Source organism: Haemorhous mexicanus, chromosome 35 (genome assembly GCF_027477595.1).
Source record: "Haemorhous mexicanus isolate bHaeMex1 chromosome 35, bHaeMex1.pri, whole genome shotgun sequence".
NCBI classification, from domain to species: domain Eukaryota; kingdom Metazoa; phylum Chordata; class Aves; order Passeriformes; family Fringillidae; genus Haemorhous; species Haemorhous mexicanus.
Genome location: NC_082375.1, coordinates 637270 through 656043, shown reverse-complemented (window position 1 = coordinate 656043; position 18774 = coordinate 637270). Strand labels below are relative to the sequence as shown.

General features: G+C 69.1%; 1 protein-coding gene across 3 annotated transcripts; it reads left to right on the top strand.

Moving 5' to 3' along the window:
* The first annotated feature begins 662 nt into the window (after positions 1 to 662).
* Positions 663 to 18453, top strand: MARK2 (microtubule affinity regulating kinase 2). Of its 3 annotated transcripts, none has more exons than XM_059872274.1 (18): positions 663 to 823; positions 5374 to 5550; positions 6404 to 6457; positions 6558 to 6606; positions 6726 to 6791; positions 6884 to 6954; positions 7071 to 7127; positions 8291 to 8527; positions 9433 to 9552; positions 10545 to 10644; positions 10727 to 10839; positions 11984 to 12110; positions 13182 to 13417; positions 14209 to 14306; positions 15457 to 15726; positions 16286 to 16312; positions 16598 to 16642; positions 17320 to 18453. In XM_059872274.1, exons 1-18 carry the CDS (start codon positions 767 to 769, stop codon positions 17669 to 17671), a joined length of 2256 nt encoding a protein of 751 aa, XP_059728257.1. In that variant the 5' UTR covers positions 663 to 766; the 3' UTR covers positions 17672 to 18453. The 3 variants fall into 3 exon arrangements, with proteins under 3 accessions (XP_059728257.1, XP_059728258.1, XP_059728259.1); XM_059872276.1 differs by lacking the exon at positions 663 to 823 and adding an exon at positions 4020 to 4141; XM_059872275.1 differs by lacking the exon at positions 16286 to 16312.
* The last annotated feature ends 321 nt before the right edge of the window (positions 18454 to 18774 follow it).

Below are 18774 nucleotides of genomic sequence, written 5' to 3'. Positions count from 1 at the left end.
CGCCCCTTCCCAGTGCCCCCTCCCAGTGCAGCCAGGGAGCGCCTTTCCCCCCAAATTCGGGGAGGACCCAGGGGTCCAGCAAAGCCCCCCAAATTCGGGGAGGGTCCAGGTGTCCGGGAGAGCCTCCCAAAATCAGGGAGGGCCCTGCGGCCCGGGCCGCCCCCCGCCCCATCCTGGGGTCCGCATCAGGGCTGGGGAGGGGGATTCGGCTCCGCTCGGGTGTTTCCGTCACGGGCGGAAGCGCCCGAAGGCTGCCAAGAGGTGTTCGGGTATTTCCGCGTCCACTCGGGTGTTTCCGGCTCCACTCAGGATCGCGGCGGCGCGTGCGGCGCTCGGCTCTTCCCGGGGCGCTCGGCGGAAAGTACCGAAGGAAGCTTCGTGTAACTCCGTCGCGGAGGCGGAAACACTCGAAGTCTGTGACGACCGCGAGCCGAACCTGTCCGGGAAAAGCCGAAGCGGCGCGGGGAGGCGTGTCGGGTGTTTCCGGCGCGGCGGCGGAAATGGCCGAGGGCCGGCGGCGGCCGCCATGTTGGGAGCCGCGGGGCGCTGAGGCGGCGGCGGCGGCGTGAGGCGGCGGCGGCGGCCGGGCCGGGCCGGGCGGACCCCGCCGGCTCCCCCTGCTCCTCTCCCGGCCCCCCCAATGCCGCTGGCCTGGCCCCCCCCCGCCCCCTGAGCTCCCCCGCTTCCCCTTCCCCCTCCCCGCACACCGCCTGCCGCGGCTTCCTCCTATCGCGATAGTCGCCGGCGGCGCGGGGGGGGGGCCGCCATGTCGAGCAGCGGTCGCAGCCCTTTGCCGACCGTCAACGAGAGGGACGCGGAACAGGTGAGGGAGGGACGGCGGGGATCGGGTGTGGATGAAGGGGGAGCCGCTTCCAGCGTGAGGGGAGAGGGGCGGGCTGGGGGGGAAAAGGGGAATTTTGTGAGGGGAAGAGGGGACTGAGGGAGCCTGGGGGATTTTTGTGAGGGGAAAAGGGGGATCTGAGGGAGGAAAAAGGGGCTTGAGGGGCTCGTGAGCCGGTTTGTGAGGGGAAAAGGGGAGTTGGGGGTCGGTTTGTGAGGGGAAAAAGGGGCTCTGAGGGGCTCGGGGACTGATTCGTGAGGGGAAAGGGGGGATCTGAGAGGGTGAAAAGGAGGATTGGGAGGGTTCTGGTCCCGTCCATTCGGAAAAAAATGGGAACTGAGTGGCTCTGAGGCGTTCGTGAGAGGCGAGAAGGGTGTTAGAGCGGCCTGAGTAATTTTGTGAGGTAAAAAGGGTGTTTGGAGGGGGACCTGGGCTGCTTTTTGAGGGGGAGAAAGGGGGATCCGAGAGGGAAAGGGGGGTGGGCGAGTCTGGCGCCCCTCTGTGAGGGGAACCGGGGGGTCCGGCCCGGTTTGGGACAGGAAAGGGGGTCCTGGGCCGCTCTGCGAGCAGTAAAAAGGGTCTGGGGTCTGTTTGTGAGGGGGAAGTGAGGCCTGAAAGGGATTTGAGAGATATTGTGAGGTACAAAGAGTGTTTGACGGGAACCTGGGTCGGTTTTTGAGCGAAAAAGAGGACCTGAGAGGGAAAATAATGGAGTCTAAGGGGGTCTTGGGACGTTTTTGGGAGTGGAAAAGGGAATCCTGGGGTGTTTTGCGTGGAGAAAGGAGGGGATTTGGGGGGATCCGGGGGGATCTGGATCCCTCCATGAAGGGAAAAGAGGGACTGAAGGGGTTTGGGATTGTTTTGTGAGGGAAGAGGGGGCTCTGAGTGGCCTCGGGGCCCCTCTGCCAGGTGGAAAAGGGGGGGTCTAAGGGTCCCCTAATTCCTCTCTTCCACCCCATGAAGGAGCCTGGGGTCTCCCAGAGCCTCCTGTGGGGTGGGGGGTCCCGAGCCGTGGCCCCCTTCGGGGCTGGATTTGGTGTAGGGAGAGTGCTCTGGGCTTCTCCTGGGACGAGCCCCTCCCCAAATTTTGGGGTCCCATTTCGGGGTTCTGTGCTGGGCAGCAGTGGGGGTTGGTGTGCACAAGCCCAGGTTTTGGGTGAGGGGGTCAAGCCTTGCACCCCAAATGGAGAGCGGCAGGCGGGGGGGGGGTGCCAGACCCCCACACTGAACCCCAGGCTCTGGGATCCACTGTGGGGGGCAAGTTTGGGGTGTCATTGTCCCCCCCTCCCCAGCTCGGTGGCTGCACGATCGGGGCTGTGGGGGCGTCAGCCCACCCCCTCCCCCACCCCCTTCCCTGCTGCAGCCCCCCCAAACCGGGGGGGCTGTGGGGGCGGCGGCAGCGCTGCCACGGGCTCGGAGCCCTCCCCGGGCTTTGGGGGGGCTCTGAGGGGTGAACTCCCCAAATTCCTCCCGTTCTGACCCCTGTGAGCGGGGGGCAGCCACCCCCACCGGGTGGGGAATGGGGGGCTCACCCCCGTGTGTGTCTGGGGGTGTGAGGGGGTTTTCCTCTAAGGGTAGCTGGGACGGGGGGGTGTTCCCCAATTTGGGGGTGGATTTGGGGGGCTCTCGGGGTCCCTCTCTGCCCCCAGCTCCTGTGGCTGCTGGGAGACCCCGCTGCTGGCTCAGCCCTTTTGGGGAGCGCCTGGGGGGCTCCTCAGCTGTGACACCCCCATTTTGGGTGACATTTTGGGGAGCTTTGCCCCTCCTGTGACCGTGGAGCCCCCCGAGAGCTGGGGAGTGACCCCAGCAGGGCGCGTGGGGGCACAGGTGGCCTCGTGTCAGTGTCCCCAAGCCCGAGGACAAGGCGATGCCACCTGTTCTGTGGCCGTGGCTGTGGCATCGAGCCCCCCCCCTCCTCGTTTTGGGTGGTTTTCCTCTTATTTATCCGCTGTTATGTAACGCCAGAGGAAAATTATTCCTGGCTGGGAAGATTTGGGGAGGGGGCGGCAGCAGCGTGTGGGGGGGCTGCGCATCCCCCCCAACCCCAGCAGCTGAAATCGGGGGGTCTTTCCCTGCCCCCCCAGCCCCCAATCCCTCCCTCACACGGAGCCCGATCTGGTGGGGTTGGAGATAAAAAAAAAAATCTTCCAAAATGCCTAAATTTGGCTGACATTTGAGCGGCGCCGCACGAACCAGCGCTGCCTCCCCGGCTGCCACCGCCGCGCCGTGCCCGGGGTCCCTGTCACTGCGGCCCCGGGGACACCGGCGCCGCTCCCAGTGCCACCAGCTGGCACCAGTTTGGTGCTGGCAGCGTGGGCGGGTGCTGGTGGCATCGACACCTCCCGGCAGCGGGATCCTCACACCTGCCTGGTGACATCGCTGCAGCTGTGGTGACATCACAGCGTTCCTGGTGATGTCCCTGCTGGGCTGGGTGACATCACTGCAGCTGTGGTGACATCACAGCGTTCCTGGTGATGTCCCTGCTGGGCTGGGTGACATCACACCGTTCCTGGTGATGTCCCTGCTGGGCTGGGTGACATCACTGCAGCTGTGGTGACATCACACCGTTCCTGGTGATGTCCCTGCTGGGCTGGGTGACATCACTGCAGCTGTGGTGACATCACACCGTTCCTGGTGATGTCCCTGCTGGGCTGGGTGACATCACTGCAGCTGTGGTGACATCACACCGTTCCTGGTGATGTCCCTGCTGGGCTGGGTGACATCGCTGCAGCTGTGGTGACATCACACCGTTCCTGGTGATGTCCCTGCTGGGCTGGGTGACATCGCTGCAGCTGTGGTGACATCACACCGTTCCTGGTGATGTCACTGCTGGGCCTGGTGATATCACCACAGCTCTGGTGACATCACTGCTATACATGGTGACATCACTGCAGCTCTGGTGACATCACTGCTGCGCCTGGTGACATCACACCATACCTGGTGACATCCTTGCAGCCTCAGCACTGTCACTGCTGCCACCCCTCCAGTGGCCATACCAGTGACAATTCCAGTGACAATTCAGTGACAATTCCAGTGGCCGTTCCCCGTTCCCATCCTTCTGCCTCCGTCCCCAGCAGGACGGCCCCCCCCCCCCCCTCCCGCTGCCGGTTTTCCCCTTTCCCGCCCCGTTTTCCCCGCCCCGGCGCTCCAGGTGTTCCCCGGCCCCACCCCGCGCTGTCCCGCTGCGGCCTCAGCCCCGACCGGTCGAGCCGGTCCCCGCTCGCTCCCTCCCGGCGTCCCGCGGGGCTCCCGCCGGCACCGCCCCGCTCCCGCCGCTCCCGGCGCTTCGGGGTGCCCAGGGTGAGTCCCCTCGTGGCGGGCGGGCTGGGGAAACTGAGGCACGAGGGGCTCCGCGGCCTGAGCGCGGTCACCGAGCGCCGCCGCCAGCGGGGAACGCCGCGGCCTTCCCACCCACGGCCCGTGCCCGGTGCCGGTGAGACCCCTCCCCGGTGCCGGTGACGTTCCCCCGGTGTGACCCGGGCCGGGCGGTGCCTCCTTTGCCGTGTTTGCCGTGGTTTTGGCCGCTCGGGCCTCGGCGATAAGAGGAGCCGGGCAATGCCGGGAGCGCCGCCGCCGAGCCCCGGGGGGGTTCGGGGGGTTCTGGTGCCGCGGCCCCGCCCGGGGGGGCTCCGGTGTCGGTGCCGCCTCAGAGCCCGAGCGAATCCCGGCAGCGCGGCCAGATGGCTCCGCACGCTCCCGCCCCGTTGCCACGGCAGTTTTTTGGCAGAAACTCCCGTTTTCCTTCACTTTTCCCACAGCACCGCGCTGGGCTTCGGGGGAGGGGGAAGCTCCGGTCCCCCCGGGCCCCAAACCAGCGCGTTCTCCCCCCAAATCTGGGGGTTCGGTTGCGCCATCGCCGGCACCTCCCCCGTGGCTTCCGCCGGCGGTTTCCTTCCCACGGAGGGGGAGGGGGACACCCCGAGGTGTGCCCCCACAGAAACAGCCCCGGCCCGGTTTGGGGGGCCCCGCATCCCCCGGGGCACGGCCAGGCTTGGCTCGGCTTCCCCGCCCGCTCACGCGCTCCCGTTATCTCCGGTGTCACCGGAGCGGTGACAGCCCCGGGGGCGTCTCACTCCCCGTAAGGGAACACCCCGAAAGTGTCCCCGAGGCCCGGGTGACCTTCGGGGGGCCCCGCGGCGCCTTTTGGGGCGCGGTGAGAGGGGCTTTGGGCCCATGTTGTGCTGGGGGCTCCCCCGCTTTCGCCTGGGGCCCGAGCTCTGTCCGGCTGCCTGGCTTTGGGGTAAAATCGGGGTGGTTGGGCGCTGAAGCTTGAGCGGGGCGGGGTGGCCGTGTCCCCTCCCGGGGAGGGGGTGACACGGCACTGTCCCCTTCCCACCCTCGCGGCCCAGCCCGAAACCGCGGCGCTTGCGTCAGGTATCGGGGGCGGCTCCCGGCCGGGCCGGGCGCGGCTCCGCCGCTCCGGACTTCGCTCCCGGCTCCTCCCGGAGCCCGCGGACCCCGCCGGGATCCCCGGGGCGCCGCGGGGGGACCCGCCCGGCCCCGGCTGAGCCGTCCCCTCGCTGTCCCCGCAGCCGGGCGCCGTGGAGGGCAAGGGCGGCGGCGGCAAGGCCAGCATGCTGCGGGGCCGCAACGCCGGCACGGCCGCCGAGGAGCAGCCCCACATCGGCAACTACCGGCTGCTCAAAACCATCGGCAAGGGCAACTTCGCCAAGGTCAAGCTGGCCCGGCACGTCCTGACCGGCAAGGAGGTGAGTGGCACCCTGCTCCTGGCCAGGGGACAGCGCTCGGGGGGGCCCGGGCCGCGGGTGACACCGTGCTGTGGGGATGGGCTCAGCCCGTGGGTGACACCGGGGCACGGGGACAGGCTGTGTCCTGTGGGTGTCACCAGGGCACGGGGACAGGCTGTGTCCTGTGGGTGTCACCGTGGCACAGGGACAGTTCTGGCTCCTGCTGCTTGCCCTGGAAGTGCCACCACAGTGTGGGGACAGTCCTTGCTCTCGCAGTGCCACCGTGGTGCAGGCACAGCTGTCCTGGTCCTTGCCCTGGGAGTGCCACCGTGGCCCAGGGATGGCTTCCTGTCCCCAGCCGCGAGTGCCACCGCAGTGTGGGGACAGGTCTGGGCCCCTGGTGCAGGTCCTGTGGGTGTCACCACAGGGACAGGCCTGTTGTCCTCGTCCCATGGGTGGCACCGTGGTGTGGGGACAGCTCTGGCTTCTGGTCCCTGCCCTGGGAGTGCCACCTGGCACAGCAATGAGTTTCCTGCTCCTCAGCTGTGACTGTCACCGTGGTGTGGGGACTGTTCTAGGTCCTGGTCCTTGTCCTGTGGGTGTCACCGTGGCATGGGGACACTTCTGGGTCCCGTTCTGTGCCCTGGGAGTGCCACCATGGCCCAGGGATGGTCCCAAGCTCTCGGTCCTCATCCCATGAGTGCCACCACGGTGTGGGGACAGCCCTGGGGATGGTCCTGTCACCTTCCCTCTCGCTCTGGGAGTGCCACCACAGTGTGGGGACAGCCCTGTCCCCCTACCCCTCCCCTCAGGAGTGCCACCAGGTTTTGGGGACAGCCCTGGGGACCCTCTGACCCCGCTGTCCCCCCCACAGGTGGCCGTGAAAATCATTGACAAGACGCAGCTCAACTCCTCCAGCCTGCAGAAGGTGAGGGGTGTCCCTGGGGGGGTGACAGATTTTGGGGTGACCAATGGGGGGTTGTTCCCTCTGACACCCCCCAAACCCCCCCTCCCCCTGTCCCTCGCAGCTCTTCCGGGAAGTGCGAATAATGAAGGTCCTGAACCACCCCAACATAGGTGAGACCCCCAAAACCCCCTCAGCTGCACCCCCACCCCTCCCCAGGGGTGTCCCCCACCCTCGGGGGGGGATCCCGGGGTGTCCCCCCCCCCCCTCCAACCCCCCCACCCCCTTGCAGTGAAGCTCTTTGAGGTGATCGAGACGGAGAAGACGCTTTACCTGGTCATGGAATACGCCAGCGGGGGTGAGTGGGGGCTTGGGGGGGGGTTTGGGGGGGGGGTCTCAGGGCTCGGGGGGACCTTGGGCTGCCCCTCACCCCCACCCTGTGCCCCCCAGGTGAGGTGTTCGATTACCTGGTGGCCCACGGGCGCATGAAGGAGAAGGAGGCGCGGGCAAAGTTCCGACAGGTCTGGGGGGGTGAAGCTGTTGGACCACCCCCAAAAGGGTTGGGGACCCCCCACCGTGTCCCCAAGGGGGCTGGGGGGGTCCCTGTGCCCCCCACCTGACACCCCCTGTCCTGCAGATAGTGTCGGCCGTGCAGTACTGCCACCAGAAGTTCATTGTGCACAGGGACCTGAAGGTGAGGAACCCCCACCTGAGACCCCCTGAACGGCTCTGGGACCCCCAGGGTGGCACCCAGACACCCCTGGGACCCCCAGAATGGCACCCAGACACCCCTGGGACCCCCAGAGCGGCACCCAAACACCCCTGGGACCCCCAGAGCGGCACCCAGACACCCCTGGGACCCCCAGAGCGGCAGCCAATCACCCCTGGGACCCCCAGAGCGGCACCCAGACACCGCTGGGACCCCCAGGGCGGCACCCAGACACCCCTGGGACCCCCCAGGGCGGCACCCAGACACCCCTGGGACCCCCAGAGCGGCACTCAGACATCCCTGGGACCCCCAGAATGGCACCCAGACACCCCTGGGACCCCCAGAGCAGCACCCAGACACCGCTGGGACCCCCAGGGCGGCACCCAGACACCCCTGGGACCCCCAGAATGGCACCCAGACACCCCTGGGACCCCCAGGGCGGCACCCAGACACCCCTGGGACCCCCAGGGCGGCACCCAGACACCCCTGGGACCTTCAGAATGGCACCCAAACACCCCTGGGACCCCCAGAATGGCACCAGACACCCCTGGGACCCCCAGAATGGCACCCAGACACCCCTGGGACCCCCAGAATGGCACCCAAACACCCCTGGGACCCCCAGAATGGCACCCAGACACCCCTGGGACCCCCAGGGTGGCACCCAAACACCCCTGGGACCCCCAGAATGGCACCCAGACACCCCTGGGACCCCCAGAGCGGCACTCAGACACCCCTGGGACCCCCAGGGCGGCACCCAGACACACCTGGGACCCCCAGGGCGGCACCCAGACACCCCTGGGACCCCCAGAATGGCACCCAGACACCCCTGGGACCCCCTGACACCCCTGGGACCCCCAGAATGGCACCCAGACACCCCTGGGACCCCCAAAGCGGCACCCAGACACCCCTGGGACCCCCGGAATGGCACCCAGACACCCCTGGGACCCCCAGAATGACACCCAGACACCCCTGGGACCCCCTGACACCCCTGGGACAGAACTCCCAGTCTCTCTGAGCCTCCCGGGTGGGTGCCAGGACCCTCCAGGACAACACCTGGCCACCCCTGGGACCCCCAGACCCACCCCTGAAGCCCCCTGGGCCCCCCAGACCCCAGTAACCCCCCGGGGTGCTCTCCCTCCCCGGGCCAGGCCGAGAACCTGCTGCTGGACGCCGACATGAACATCAAAATCGCCGATTTTGGCTTCAGCAACGAGTTCACCTTCGGGAACAAGCTGGACACGTTCTGCGGCTCGCCGCCCTACGCCGCCCCCGAGCTCTTCCAGGGCAAGAAGTACGACGGGCCCGAGGTGGACGTCTGGAGCCTGGGGGTCATCCTCTACACGCTGGTCAGCGGCTCGCTGCCCTTCGACGGGCAGAACCTCAAGGTGGGGCCTCGCTCGGGGGACACCGCCGTGGTTTGGGGGTCCTCGGGGGGGTTTGGGGGTCCTCATGGGGGTTTGGGGGTCCTCATGGGGGTTTGGGGGTCCTTGTGGGGGTTTGGGGGTCGCCATGGGGGTTTGGGGGTCACCATGGGTGGTTTGGGGACACCATGGTGGTTTGGGGGTCGCCATGGTGGTTTGGGGGTCCTCATGGTGGTTTGGGGGTCCTCGGGGGGGTTTGGGGGTCCTCGTGGGGGTTTGGGGGTCCTCGTGGTGGTTTGGGGGTCGCCATGGGTGGTTTGGGGGTCCTCGTGGGGGTTTGGGGGTCGCCATGGGGGTTTGGGGGGTCACCATGGGGGTTTGGGGGTCCTCATGGTGGTTTGGGGGTCGCCATGGGGGTTTGGGGGTCACCATGGGGGTTTGGGGGTCGCCATGGGTGGTTTGGGGGTCGCCATGGTGGTGCCCATGGTGGTTTGGGGGGTCGCCATGGGGGTTTGGGGGTCACCATGGGGGTTTGGGGGTCGCCATGGGTGGTTTGGGGGTCACCATGGTGGTGCCCATGGTGGTTTGGGTGTCCTCATGATGGTTTGGGGGTCACCATGGGGGTTTGGGGGTGCCCATGGTGGTTGGGGGGTCACCATGGGTGGTTTGGGGTCACCATGGTGCTTTGGGGGTGCCCATGGTGGTTTTGGGGTGGTTTTGGGGGTCTCTGGGGTGTTCCTGGGGTGCCCACAGGTGGTTTTGGGGTGGTTTGGGGGTCTCTGGGGTGTTCCTGGGGTGCCCACAGGTGGTTTTGGGGTGGTTTTGGGGGTCTCTGGGGTGTTCCTGGGGTGCCCATGGTGGGTTTGGGGTGGTTTTGGGGGTCTCTGGGGTGTTCCTGGGGTGCCCATGGTGGTTTTGGGGTCCCACAGGAGCTGCGGGAGCGGGTGCTGCGGGGGAAGTACCGGATCCCCTTTTACATGTCCACGGATTGTGAGAACCTCCTCAAGAAGTTCCTCATCCTCAACCCCACCAAGAGGGGCACCCTGGAGGTGAGGGGACCCCCACCCTCATCCTGGGACCCCCAGCACGAGCCTGGAACCCCCAGTGGCACCCCAGGACCTTCTAGGGACCCCCACCCTCATCCTGGCACCCCCAGCATGAGCCTGGAACCCCCAGTGGCACCCCAGGACCTTCTGGGGACCCCCACCCTCATCCTGGGACCCCCAGCACGAGCCTGGAACCCCCAGTGGCACCCCAGGACCTTCTGGGGACCCCCACCCTCATCCTGGGACCCCCAGCACGAGCCTGGAACCCCCAGTGGCACCCCAGGACCTTCTGGGGACCCCCACCCTCATCCTGGCACCCCCAGCACGAGCCTGGAACCCCCAGTGGCACCCCAGGACCTTCTGGGGACCCCCACCCTCATCCTGAGACCCCCAGCACGAGCCTGGAACCCCCAGTGGCACCCCAGGACCTTCTGGGGACCCCCACCCTCATCCTGGGACCCCCAGCACGAGCCTGGAACCCCCAGTGGCACCCCAGGACCTTCTGGGGACCCCCACCCTCATCCTGGGACCCCCAGCATGAGCCTGGAACCCCCAGTGGCACCCCAGGACCTTCTGGGGACCCCCACCCTCATCCTGGCACCCCCAGCACGAGCCTGGAACCCCCAGTGGCACCCCAGGACCTTCTGGGGACCCCCACCCTCATCCTGGGACCCCCAGCACGAGCCTGGAACCCCCAGTGGCACCCCAGGACCTTCTGGGGACCCCCACCCTCATCCTGGGACCCCCAGCACGAGCCTGGAACCCCCAGTGGCACCCCAGGACCTTCTGGGGACCCCCAGCATGAGCCTGGAACCCCCAGTGGCACCCCAGGACCTTCTGGGGACCCCCACCCTCATCCTGGCACCCCCAGTGTGGTTCTGTGAACCTCTGGGACCCCCCAGAGCACCCCAGGACCTCCTGGGGACCCTCCCTGGGGTCCTTTCCCGTCCCCAAAGTGTCCCCAGAGGTGACCCCGGCCCCCGTTGTGCCCCCAGCAAATCATGAAGGACCGCTGGATGAACGTGGGCCACGAGGACGACGAGCTGAAGCCCTACATGGAGCCCGTGCCTGACTACAAGGACCCCCGCAGGACAGGTGGGACCCCAGGCCACCCCTGGGGACACAGGGACCCCTCCCATGGCCCTGTCCCCCCCCTGAGGGCCGTGTCCCCCCCCAGAGCTGATGGTGTCCATGGGCTACACGCGGGAGGAGATCCAGGAGTCGCTGGTGGGGCAGAAGTACAACGAGGTGATGGCCACCTACCTGCTGCTGGACCACAAGAGCTCCGAGGTGGGGACTTGGGGACACGCCAGGGACACTGCGGGGTGGCACGGACACTGGGGACACAGCGGGGGGGATGGCAGGGACACTGTGGGGTCAGCAGAGACGCTGGGGACACTGCGGGGGATGGGGGGAACACGGTGGGGGGGGGGGGAGTGAGGAGGGCACGAGGGGACAACAAGAACGTGAGGGCAAAGAGGGGACATGGGGACAGCGAGGGGACACGGGGAGGGTGACACGGTGATACTGGGAGGGTCGTTGGGATGAAGAGGGGACAGGACCAGGAGGGGACACGGTGACAAGGACACCTTGTGATGGTGCGGGATTATTGAGATGTGAGGGGACGTGGGGACACTGAGGTGACACGGGGACACGGGAGCAGGGAGGGAGCGAGGGGACGTGGGGACAGGGAGGGACACGACTGGGGACACGGGGACACCGAGAGGATGGGGTGGGACACGGGACACAGCTCCCTGCGTGCCCTGCCCCCCTGCGGGCCTGTCCCCACGCTGTCCTGTCCCCTGTCCCCAGCTGTGCCATGGTGGCACGTCCCTGCCCCCAGCTGTGCCCGTGCCCAGTGCATCCCTGTCCCCAGCTGTGCCATGGTGGCACGTCCCTGTCCCCAGCTGTGCCATGGTGGCACGTCCCTGTCCCCAGCTGTGCCATGGTGGCACGTCCCTGCCCCCAGCTGTGCCATGGTGGCACGTCCCTGCCCCCAGCTGTGCCTGTGCCAGTGCGCCCTGTCCCCAGCTGTGCCATGGTGGCACGTCCCTGTCCCCAGCTGTGCCATGGTGGCACGTCCCTGCCCCCAGCTGTGCCATGGTGGCACGTCCCTGTCCCCAGCTGTGCCATGGTGGCACGTTCCTGTCCCCAGCTGTGCCCGTGCCAGTGTGTCCCTGTCCCCAGCTGTGCCATGGTGGCACGTCCCTGTCCCCAGCTGTGCCCGTGCCAGTGTGTCCCTGTCCCCAGCTGTGCCATGGTGGCACGTCCCTGTCCCCAGCTGTGCCCGTGCCAGTGCGTCCCTGTCCCCAGCTGTGCCATGGTGGCACGTTCCTGTCCCCAGCTGTGCCATGGTGGCACGTCCCTGTCCCTGCCCCTGCCCGGCGGGTGTCCCCCGTGTCCCGCCGTGTCCCCACGTGTCCCCTGTCCCCAGCTGGAGGAGAACCTGTCCCTGAAGCCGCGGGTGGCCCCGGAGGTGGCCAACAGCTCGGGCCCCTCCCCCGCTCACAAGGTGCAGCGCAGCGTCTCGGCCAACCCCAAACGGCGCGTCAGCGACCAGGGTGAGACCCCAGAGTGGGGACAGAGACCCCAAAGTGGGGACAGAGACCCCAAAGTGGGGACAGAGACCCCAAAATGGGGACACGGGGGGTCAGCGACCAGGGTGAGACCCCAGAGTGGGGACAGAGACCCCAAAGGGGGACACGGGGGTCAGCGACCAGGGTGAGACCCCAAAGTGGGGACAGAGACCCCAAAGTGGGGACACGGGGGGTCAGCGACCAGGGTGAGACCCCAAAGGGGGACACGGGGGGTCAGCGACCAGGGTGAGACCCCAAAGTGGGGACAGAGACCCCAGAATGGGGACACGGGGGGGTCAGCGACCAGGGTGAGACCCCAAAGTGGGGACAGAGACCCCAAAATGGGGACAGAGACCCCGAAATGGGGACAGAGACCCCAAAATTGGGACACGGGGGGTCAGCGACCAGGGTGAGACCCCGAAGTGGGGACAGAGACCCCAAAGTGGGGACAGAGACCCCAAAGTGGGGACACGGGGGGTCAGCGACCAGGATGAGACCCCAAAGTGGGGACAGAGACCCCAAAGTGGGGACACGGGGGGTCAGCGACCAGGATGAGACCCCAAAGTGGGGACAGAGACCCCAAAATGGGGACAGAGACCCCAAAATGGGGACAGAGACCCCAAAGTGGGGACACGGGGGGTCAGCGACCAGGGTGAGACCCCAAAGTGGGGACAGAGACCCCAAAATGGGGACAGAGACCCCAAAATGGGGACATGGGGGGTCAGCGACCAGGGTGAGACCCCAGTGGGGACAGAGACCCCAAAATGGGGACAGAGACCCCAAAGTGGGGACAGAGACCCCAAAATGGGGACACGGGGGGTCAGCGACCAGGGTGAGACCCCAAAGGGGGACACTGGGGAGACCCCATCTGGGGACACCAGGGCGATGTCCCATCTGGGGACACGGGGCTCTGGAGCTGTGGGTGGGTGACTCCCCGAGGACCCTCCCGGGGCGGTTTTGGGGCCGTGCTGTGTCAGGGTCCCCCGGCGAGGAGGGGCTGAAGGGGAAGGGGGGCTCCCCGTGGGACCCCCACCCTGACAGCCGCTCCCGCCCCAGCCGGGCTCTCCATCCCCACCTCGGCCTCGTACTCCAAGAAAACGCAGGCGGCCAACGCCGAGAACAAGCGAGGAGGAGGAGCAGGAGCAGGAGCAGGAGGAGGAGGAGGAGGAGGAGGAGGAGCCGGGGAGGAAGAGGGCGGGGGCGGGGGGCGCCGGGCCGGCAGCACGGCCAAGGTGCCCCCCAGCCCCCTGCCCGGCCTGGAGCGATCCAAGGGCACCCCCTCCCCCTCCACGGTCAGTGCAGGCTTGGGGGGTGAAGGGGGCATGGAGACCCTGGATTTAGGGGAGGGGGAGGGGTGGTCCCCAACACCTGGAACCCCTGGATTTGGGGGAGGGGGGTGCCCAACACCTGGAACCCCTGGATTTGGGGGAGGGAGGGGTCCCCAACCCCTGGAACCCCTGGATTTGGGGGAGGGGGAGGGGTGGTCCCCAACCCCTGGATTTGGGGGAGGGGGGTGCCCAACACCTGGAACCCCTGGATTTGGGGGAGGGGGGTGCCCAACCCCTGGAACCCCTGGATTTGGGGGAGGGGGAGGGGTGGTCCCCAACCCCTGGATTTGGGGGAGGGGGGTGTCCCCCAACACCTGGAACCCCTGGATTTGGGAGAGGGGTGGTCCCCCAACCCCTGGAACCCCTGGATTTGGGGGAGGGGTGGTCCCCAACCCCTAGATTTGGGGGAGGGGGGTGACCAACCCCTGGAACCCCTGGATTTGGGGGAGGGGTGGTCCCCCAACCCCTGGAACCCCTGGATTTGGGGGAGGGGGGTCCCCAACCCCTGGAACCCCTGGATTTGGGGGAGGGGGAGGGGGAGGGGGAGGGGGGGTCCCCAACCCCTGGAACCCCTGGATTTGGGGTCAGCACCTGCAGGGGGTGGCGATGGGCGATGGCCGTCCCTGGGTCCCCCAGGGTGGGACCGGGGTCCTGGTGCCCAGTGGAGGGTCCCCAGATGCCGTGCCGTTGTTTGGGGGTGTTTGGGACCCCCGTGTCGCCCCCAGCCCCCCCAATTCCGTGTCCCCCCCCCACAGAACAGCGTCCTGTCCACGGGCACCACGCGCAGCCGGAACTCGCCGCTGCTGGACCGGGCCAGCCTGGGCCAGAGCTCCCTGCAGAACGGCAAGGACAGGTGGGGACCCCTCCCCAGAGCCCCCCGACCCCGCGCTGGGGCACCCCAGCTGCCGTGGGGGGGTTCTGGGGGGGTCCTGAGGGTGCTGGGATGGAGATGGGGGGTGGGGGATCCCCCCAGCCCCCCCATTCCTGCATTCACTGCGGGGAGGGGGGGTCCCTTGGGGCAGCAGTGTCCCCCCTTCAGGGCTGTCCCTGGGTGCCAGGGGGGGCTCAGGGCTGTCCCTGGGTGCCAGGGGGGTTCAGAGCTGTCCCTGGGGGGGCTCAGGGCTGTCCCTGGGTGCCAGGGGGGGCTCAGGGCTGTCCCTGGGTGCCAGGGGGGGCTCAGGGGTGTCCCTGGGTGCCGGGGGGGCTCAGGGCTGTCCCTGGGTGCCAGGGGGGGGCTCAGGGCTGTCCCTGGGTGCCAGGGGGGGCTCAGGGCTGTCCCTGGGTGCCAGGGGGGGCTCAGGGCTGTCCCTGGGTGCCAGGGGGGGGCTCAGAGCTGTCCCGGGGTGCCAGGGGGGCTCAGGGCTGTCCCTGGGTGCCAGGGGGGGCTCAGGGCTGTCCCTGGGTGCCAGGGGGGCTCAGGGCTGTCCCTGGGTGCCAGGGGGTGTCAGGGCTGTCCCTGGGTGCCAGGGGGGGGCTCAGGGCTGTCCCTGGGTGCCAGGGGGGCTCAGGGATGTCCCTGGGTGCCAGGGGGGGCTCAGAGCTGTCCCGGGGTGCCAGGGGGGCTCAGGGCTGTCCCTGGGTGCCAGGGGGGGCTCAGGGCTGTCCCTGGGTGCCAGGGGGGGCTCAGGGCTGTCCCTGGGTACCAGGGGGGCTCAGGGCTGTCCCTGGGTACCAGGGGGGCTCAGGGCTGTCCCTGGGTGCCAGGGGGGCCCAGGGCTGTCCCTGGGTGCCAGGGGGGGGCTCAGGGGTGTCCCTGGGTGCCAGGGGGTGTCAGGGCTGTCCCTGGGTGCCAGGGGGGCTCAGGGCTGTCCCTGGGTGCCAGGGGGGGCTCAGGGCTGTCCCTGGGTGCCAGGGGGGGGCTCAGGGCTGTCCCTGGGTGCCAGGGGGGGCTCAGGGCTGTCCCTGGGTGCCAGGGGGGCTCAGGGCTGTCCCTGGGTGCCAGGGGGGGGCTCAGGGCTGTCCCCCACCCCCGTGTCCCCCCTAACCCGTGTCCCCCCCCGCAGCGGGGCCCCCCCCCGGGTGCCAGCAGCGTCCCCCTCTGCCCACAACGTCAGCCAGGGCCCGGGCGAGCGGCCCAGCTTCCCCCGGGGGGTCTCGAGCCGCAGCACCTTCCACGCCGGGCAGCTCCGCGCCCCCCGGGACCCCCGGGACCCCCTGCCCTACGCGCTGCCCCCCGGGCTGCCCCCGCCCGCCTCGCCCTCGGGCGCCAGCCAGGGCCGGCGCGGCCCCTCGGCCAGCCTCTTCAGCAAGTTCACCTCCAAGTTCGTGCGCAGGTGAGCGCACCTGGGGGCCGCTCGCCCCGCCCCCCGCGTCCCCTGGATGTGTCCCCCTGGTGTGTTCGGGGCTCTCGCTGTCCCTCGGTGTCCCCTGGCTGTGCCCTTGTGGTTTGTTCCTCTGTGTGTCCCCTCGGTGTCCCCTCGGTGCTCCAGGGGCTCTCTGTCCTCTCTGTTTGTCCCCTGTGAGGGCTCCTCGGTGTCCCCTTGTCCCAACCCAGATCCCCTCTGTGTTTCTCTGTCCCCTCAGGGTGTCCCCTCGGTGTTCTCAAGGCTTCTCTGTTCTCCTCCCTCTGTGTCCCCTCCTGTCCCTGCCACTGTCCCCTCAGGGACCCCCCGTGTCCCCTCCTGTCCCACTGGGGACCCCCCCGTCCCCTCCTGTCCCTCTGTCCCCCCAGAGCCGGGGGGGGGGTGGGGGTGCTGCTTTTCCCTGGACCCCACTGACCCCACCCCCTCTCAGGGGGCTCTGGGGGGGTGGGGGGGGGTCGGGGGAGGGGGTGGCTCTGTCCCGGCCCCCTCCCCCCCCCAACGTCCCCTTCTCTTCTGTTTGTCTTTGTAGAAATCTGTCTTTCAGGTTTGCCAGAAGGTAGGGCCGCGCCGGACGCTGGGTCCCCCCGCATGGCACCCCCTGACCCCCCCCAAAATCCCCCCAAACCCCCCCAGACCCCCCGACCCCTCCCCAGAGCTGCACGGCCCCGCATGGCCCCCCCGCCCCGCTCGTCCGTCTGTCCTCGTCCCCTCCGTGTGTCTGTGTGTCCCCCCGCCCCCCTCCCTGTGCTGTCTGTGCCCCCCGGGGTCCCCTGGGGGGGGGGGGAGGGGCTGTGCCCCCCCAGCCCCCCCTGACTGAGCTCGGCCCCTTTTGTCTCCCGAGGAACCCCCACGAGCCCGAGAGCAAGGAGCGGGTGGAGACCCTCAGGTGAGTCGGGGACACCTTGGGGACACCTGGGGACACCCCTGGGGACACCCCTGGGGACACCCCAGGGTCCCTGGGACACCCCCAGGGGTGACCAGCCCCCCTTGGAGACCTCATGGTGCCACCCCAGACCAGCGGTGGGCCCCGAGAAGGACCCCCGGGACCCCCCCAGCCCCTGTCCCACCTCTCAGGACCCCCCCAGCCCCTGTCCCAGCCCCCAGGACCCCCCCAGCCCCTGTCCCACCCCCTGCCTTGGCCCCCAGGACCCCCCCAGCCCCTGTCCCACCCCCTGCCTTGGCCCCCAGGACCCCCCTAACCCCTGTCCCACCTCCCAGGATCCCCCAGCCCCTGTCCCACCTCCCGGGACCCCCCCAGGACCCCCCTAACCCCCCGTTTCCCCCCAGACCGGCGGTGGGCCCCAAGAAGGACCCCCAGGATCCCCCTGTCCCACCCCCAGGACCCCCCCAGGACCCCCCAGCCCCTGTCCCACCCCCCAGGACCCCCCCAGGACCCCCCTAACCCCCCGTTTCCCCCCAGACCGGCAGTGGGCCCCGAGAAGGACCCCCGGGACACCCCCAGCCCCTGTCCCACCCCCTGCCTTGGCCCCCAGGACCCCCCCAACCCCTGTCCCACCTCCCAGGACCCCCCCAGGACCCCCCTCACCCCCCGTTTCCCCCCAGACCGGCGGTGGGCCCCGAGAAGGACCCCCGGGACGCCGGGCGCGACGCCAAGCCGCGCTCGCTGCGCTTCACGTGGAGCATGAAGACCACGAGCTCGCTGGAGCCCGGGGAGATGCTGCGCGAGATCCGCAAGGTGCTGGACGCCAACAGCTGCCGCTGCGAGCCCCAGGAGCGCTTCGTGCTGCTCTGCGCCCACGGCGCGCCCGGCCACGACTCCTTCGTGCAGTGGGAGATGGAGGTGTGCAAACTGCCCCGGCTCTCGCTCAACGGCGTCCGCTTCAAGCGCATCGCCGGCACCTCCATGGCCTTCAAGAACATCGCCTCCAAGGTGGCCAACGAGCTCAAGCTCTGAGCCGCGGCCGGGACGGCGGGGGGCACCCGGGGGCGGCTCCGGGGCGGCCGCGGAGCGCCGGGGACACGGACGCGGCCAGCCGGGAGCGGCTCTTGGGGACACGGTGAGCCGGGAATGGCCGCCGAGCTGCGGCTCTTGGGGACACGGCCACGGCCACCTCGGCGCTCCGGCCGCGAGCCACGGACGCGGTGACCTGGCAGCGGTGACCCGGGAGTGCCTCTGAGGTGGCCACGGAGCTCCGGCTCTGAGCCACGGACACGGTGGGGACGCCCACGGGGGGACACGGGAGCGCCGGGACGGACCTGGGGAGTCCCGGGGGCTCCTGGCTGGACCTGGGCATCACCTGGACGGACCTGGAGCGCTCTGCAGGCCTTGGTGGGCACGTCCCGGACGGACCTGGAGCCCTGGACGGACCTGGAGCCCTGGACAGACCTTCTGTGGGGTCCAGGAACCTCCTGGATGGACCTGGGACCTCCCGGGGTCACCTGGCCGGACCTTGTGCGGGGTCCAGGTCACCACGGGGACACCCTGGATGGACCCAGGGCCACCTGGATGGAGCTGGGATCTCTGGGGCTCACCTGGCTGGGCCTGGCACCACCTGGAGGCACCTGGGGCCGTCCTGTGGCATCCACGGCCTTGTGAGGATGGGGGGACATCCTGGATGGGCCTTTGGGGACAGGGCCAGGGTTTCACGGGGACATCCTGGTGGCCCAGGGACCTGGGGGCACCTTCTGGGAGGGGGGAGCAAGGCTCATCTGGGGACAGGGACCTCTGGGGACAGGAGTGGTGGCCCGAGGCCCTTCTGAGGAGTCCTGGGCCTTGTTGGGACACCGTGGATGGCCCAGGGACATCCCGGGTGGCCCTCGGGGACATCCTTGGTGGCTCAGGAACAGCTGGGGATGGCCCAGGGCCAGGTGGGGACAGCCTGGGTCACCCGGGGACATCCTGGGCATCCCTGAGCCTTACGGGGGGACACGGGGACAGTCCGCGGGTGGCCTTAGGGGGGGTGGGGTGTGTCCCCTCCCCCCGGGGGGATGCCGGTATCCCCTGCCCCTCCCCCCCTTGGGGACAGGGGTGTCCCCTCCCCTGCACTCAGGAAGGCC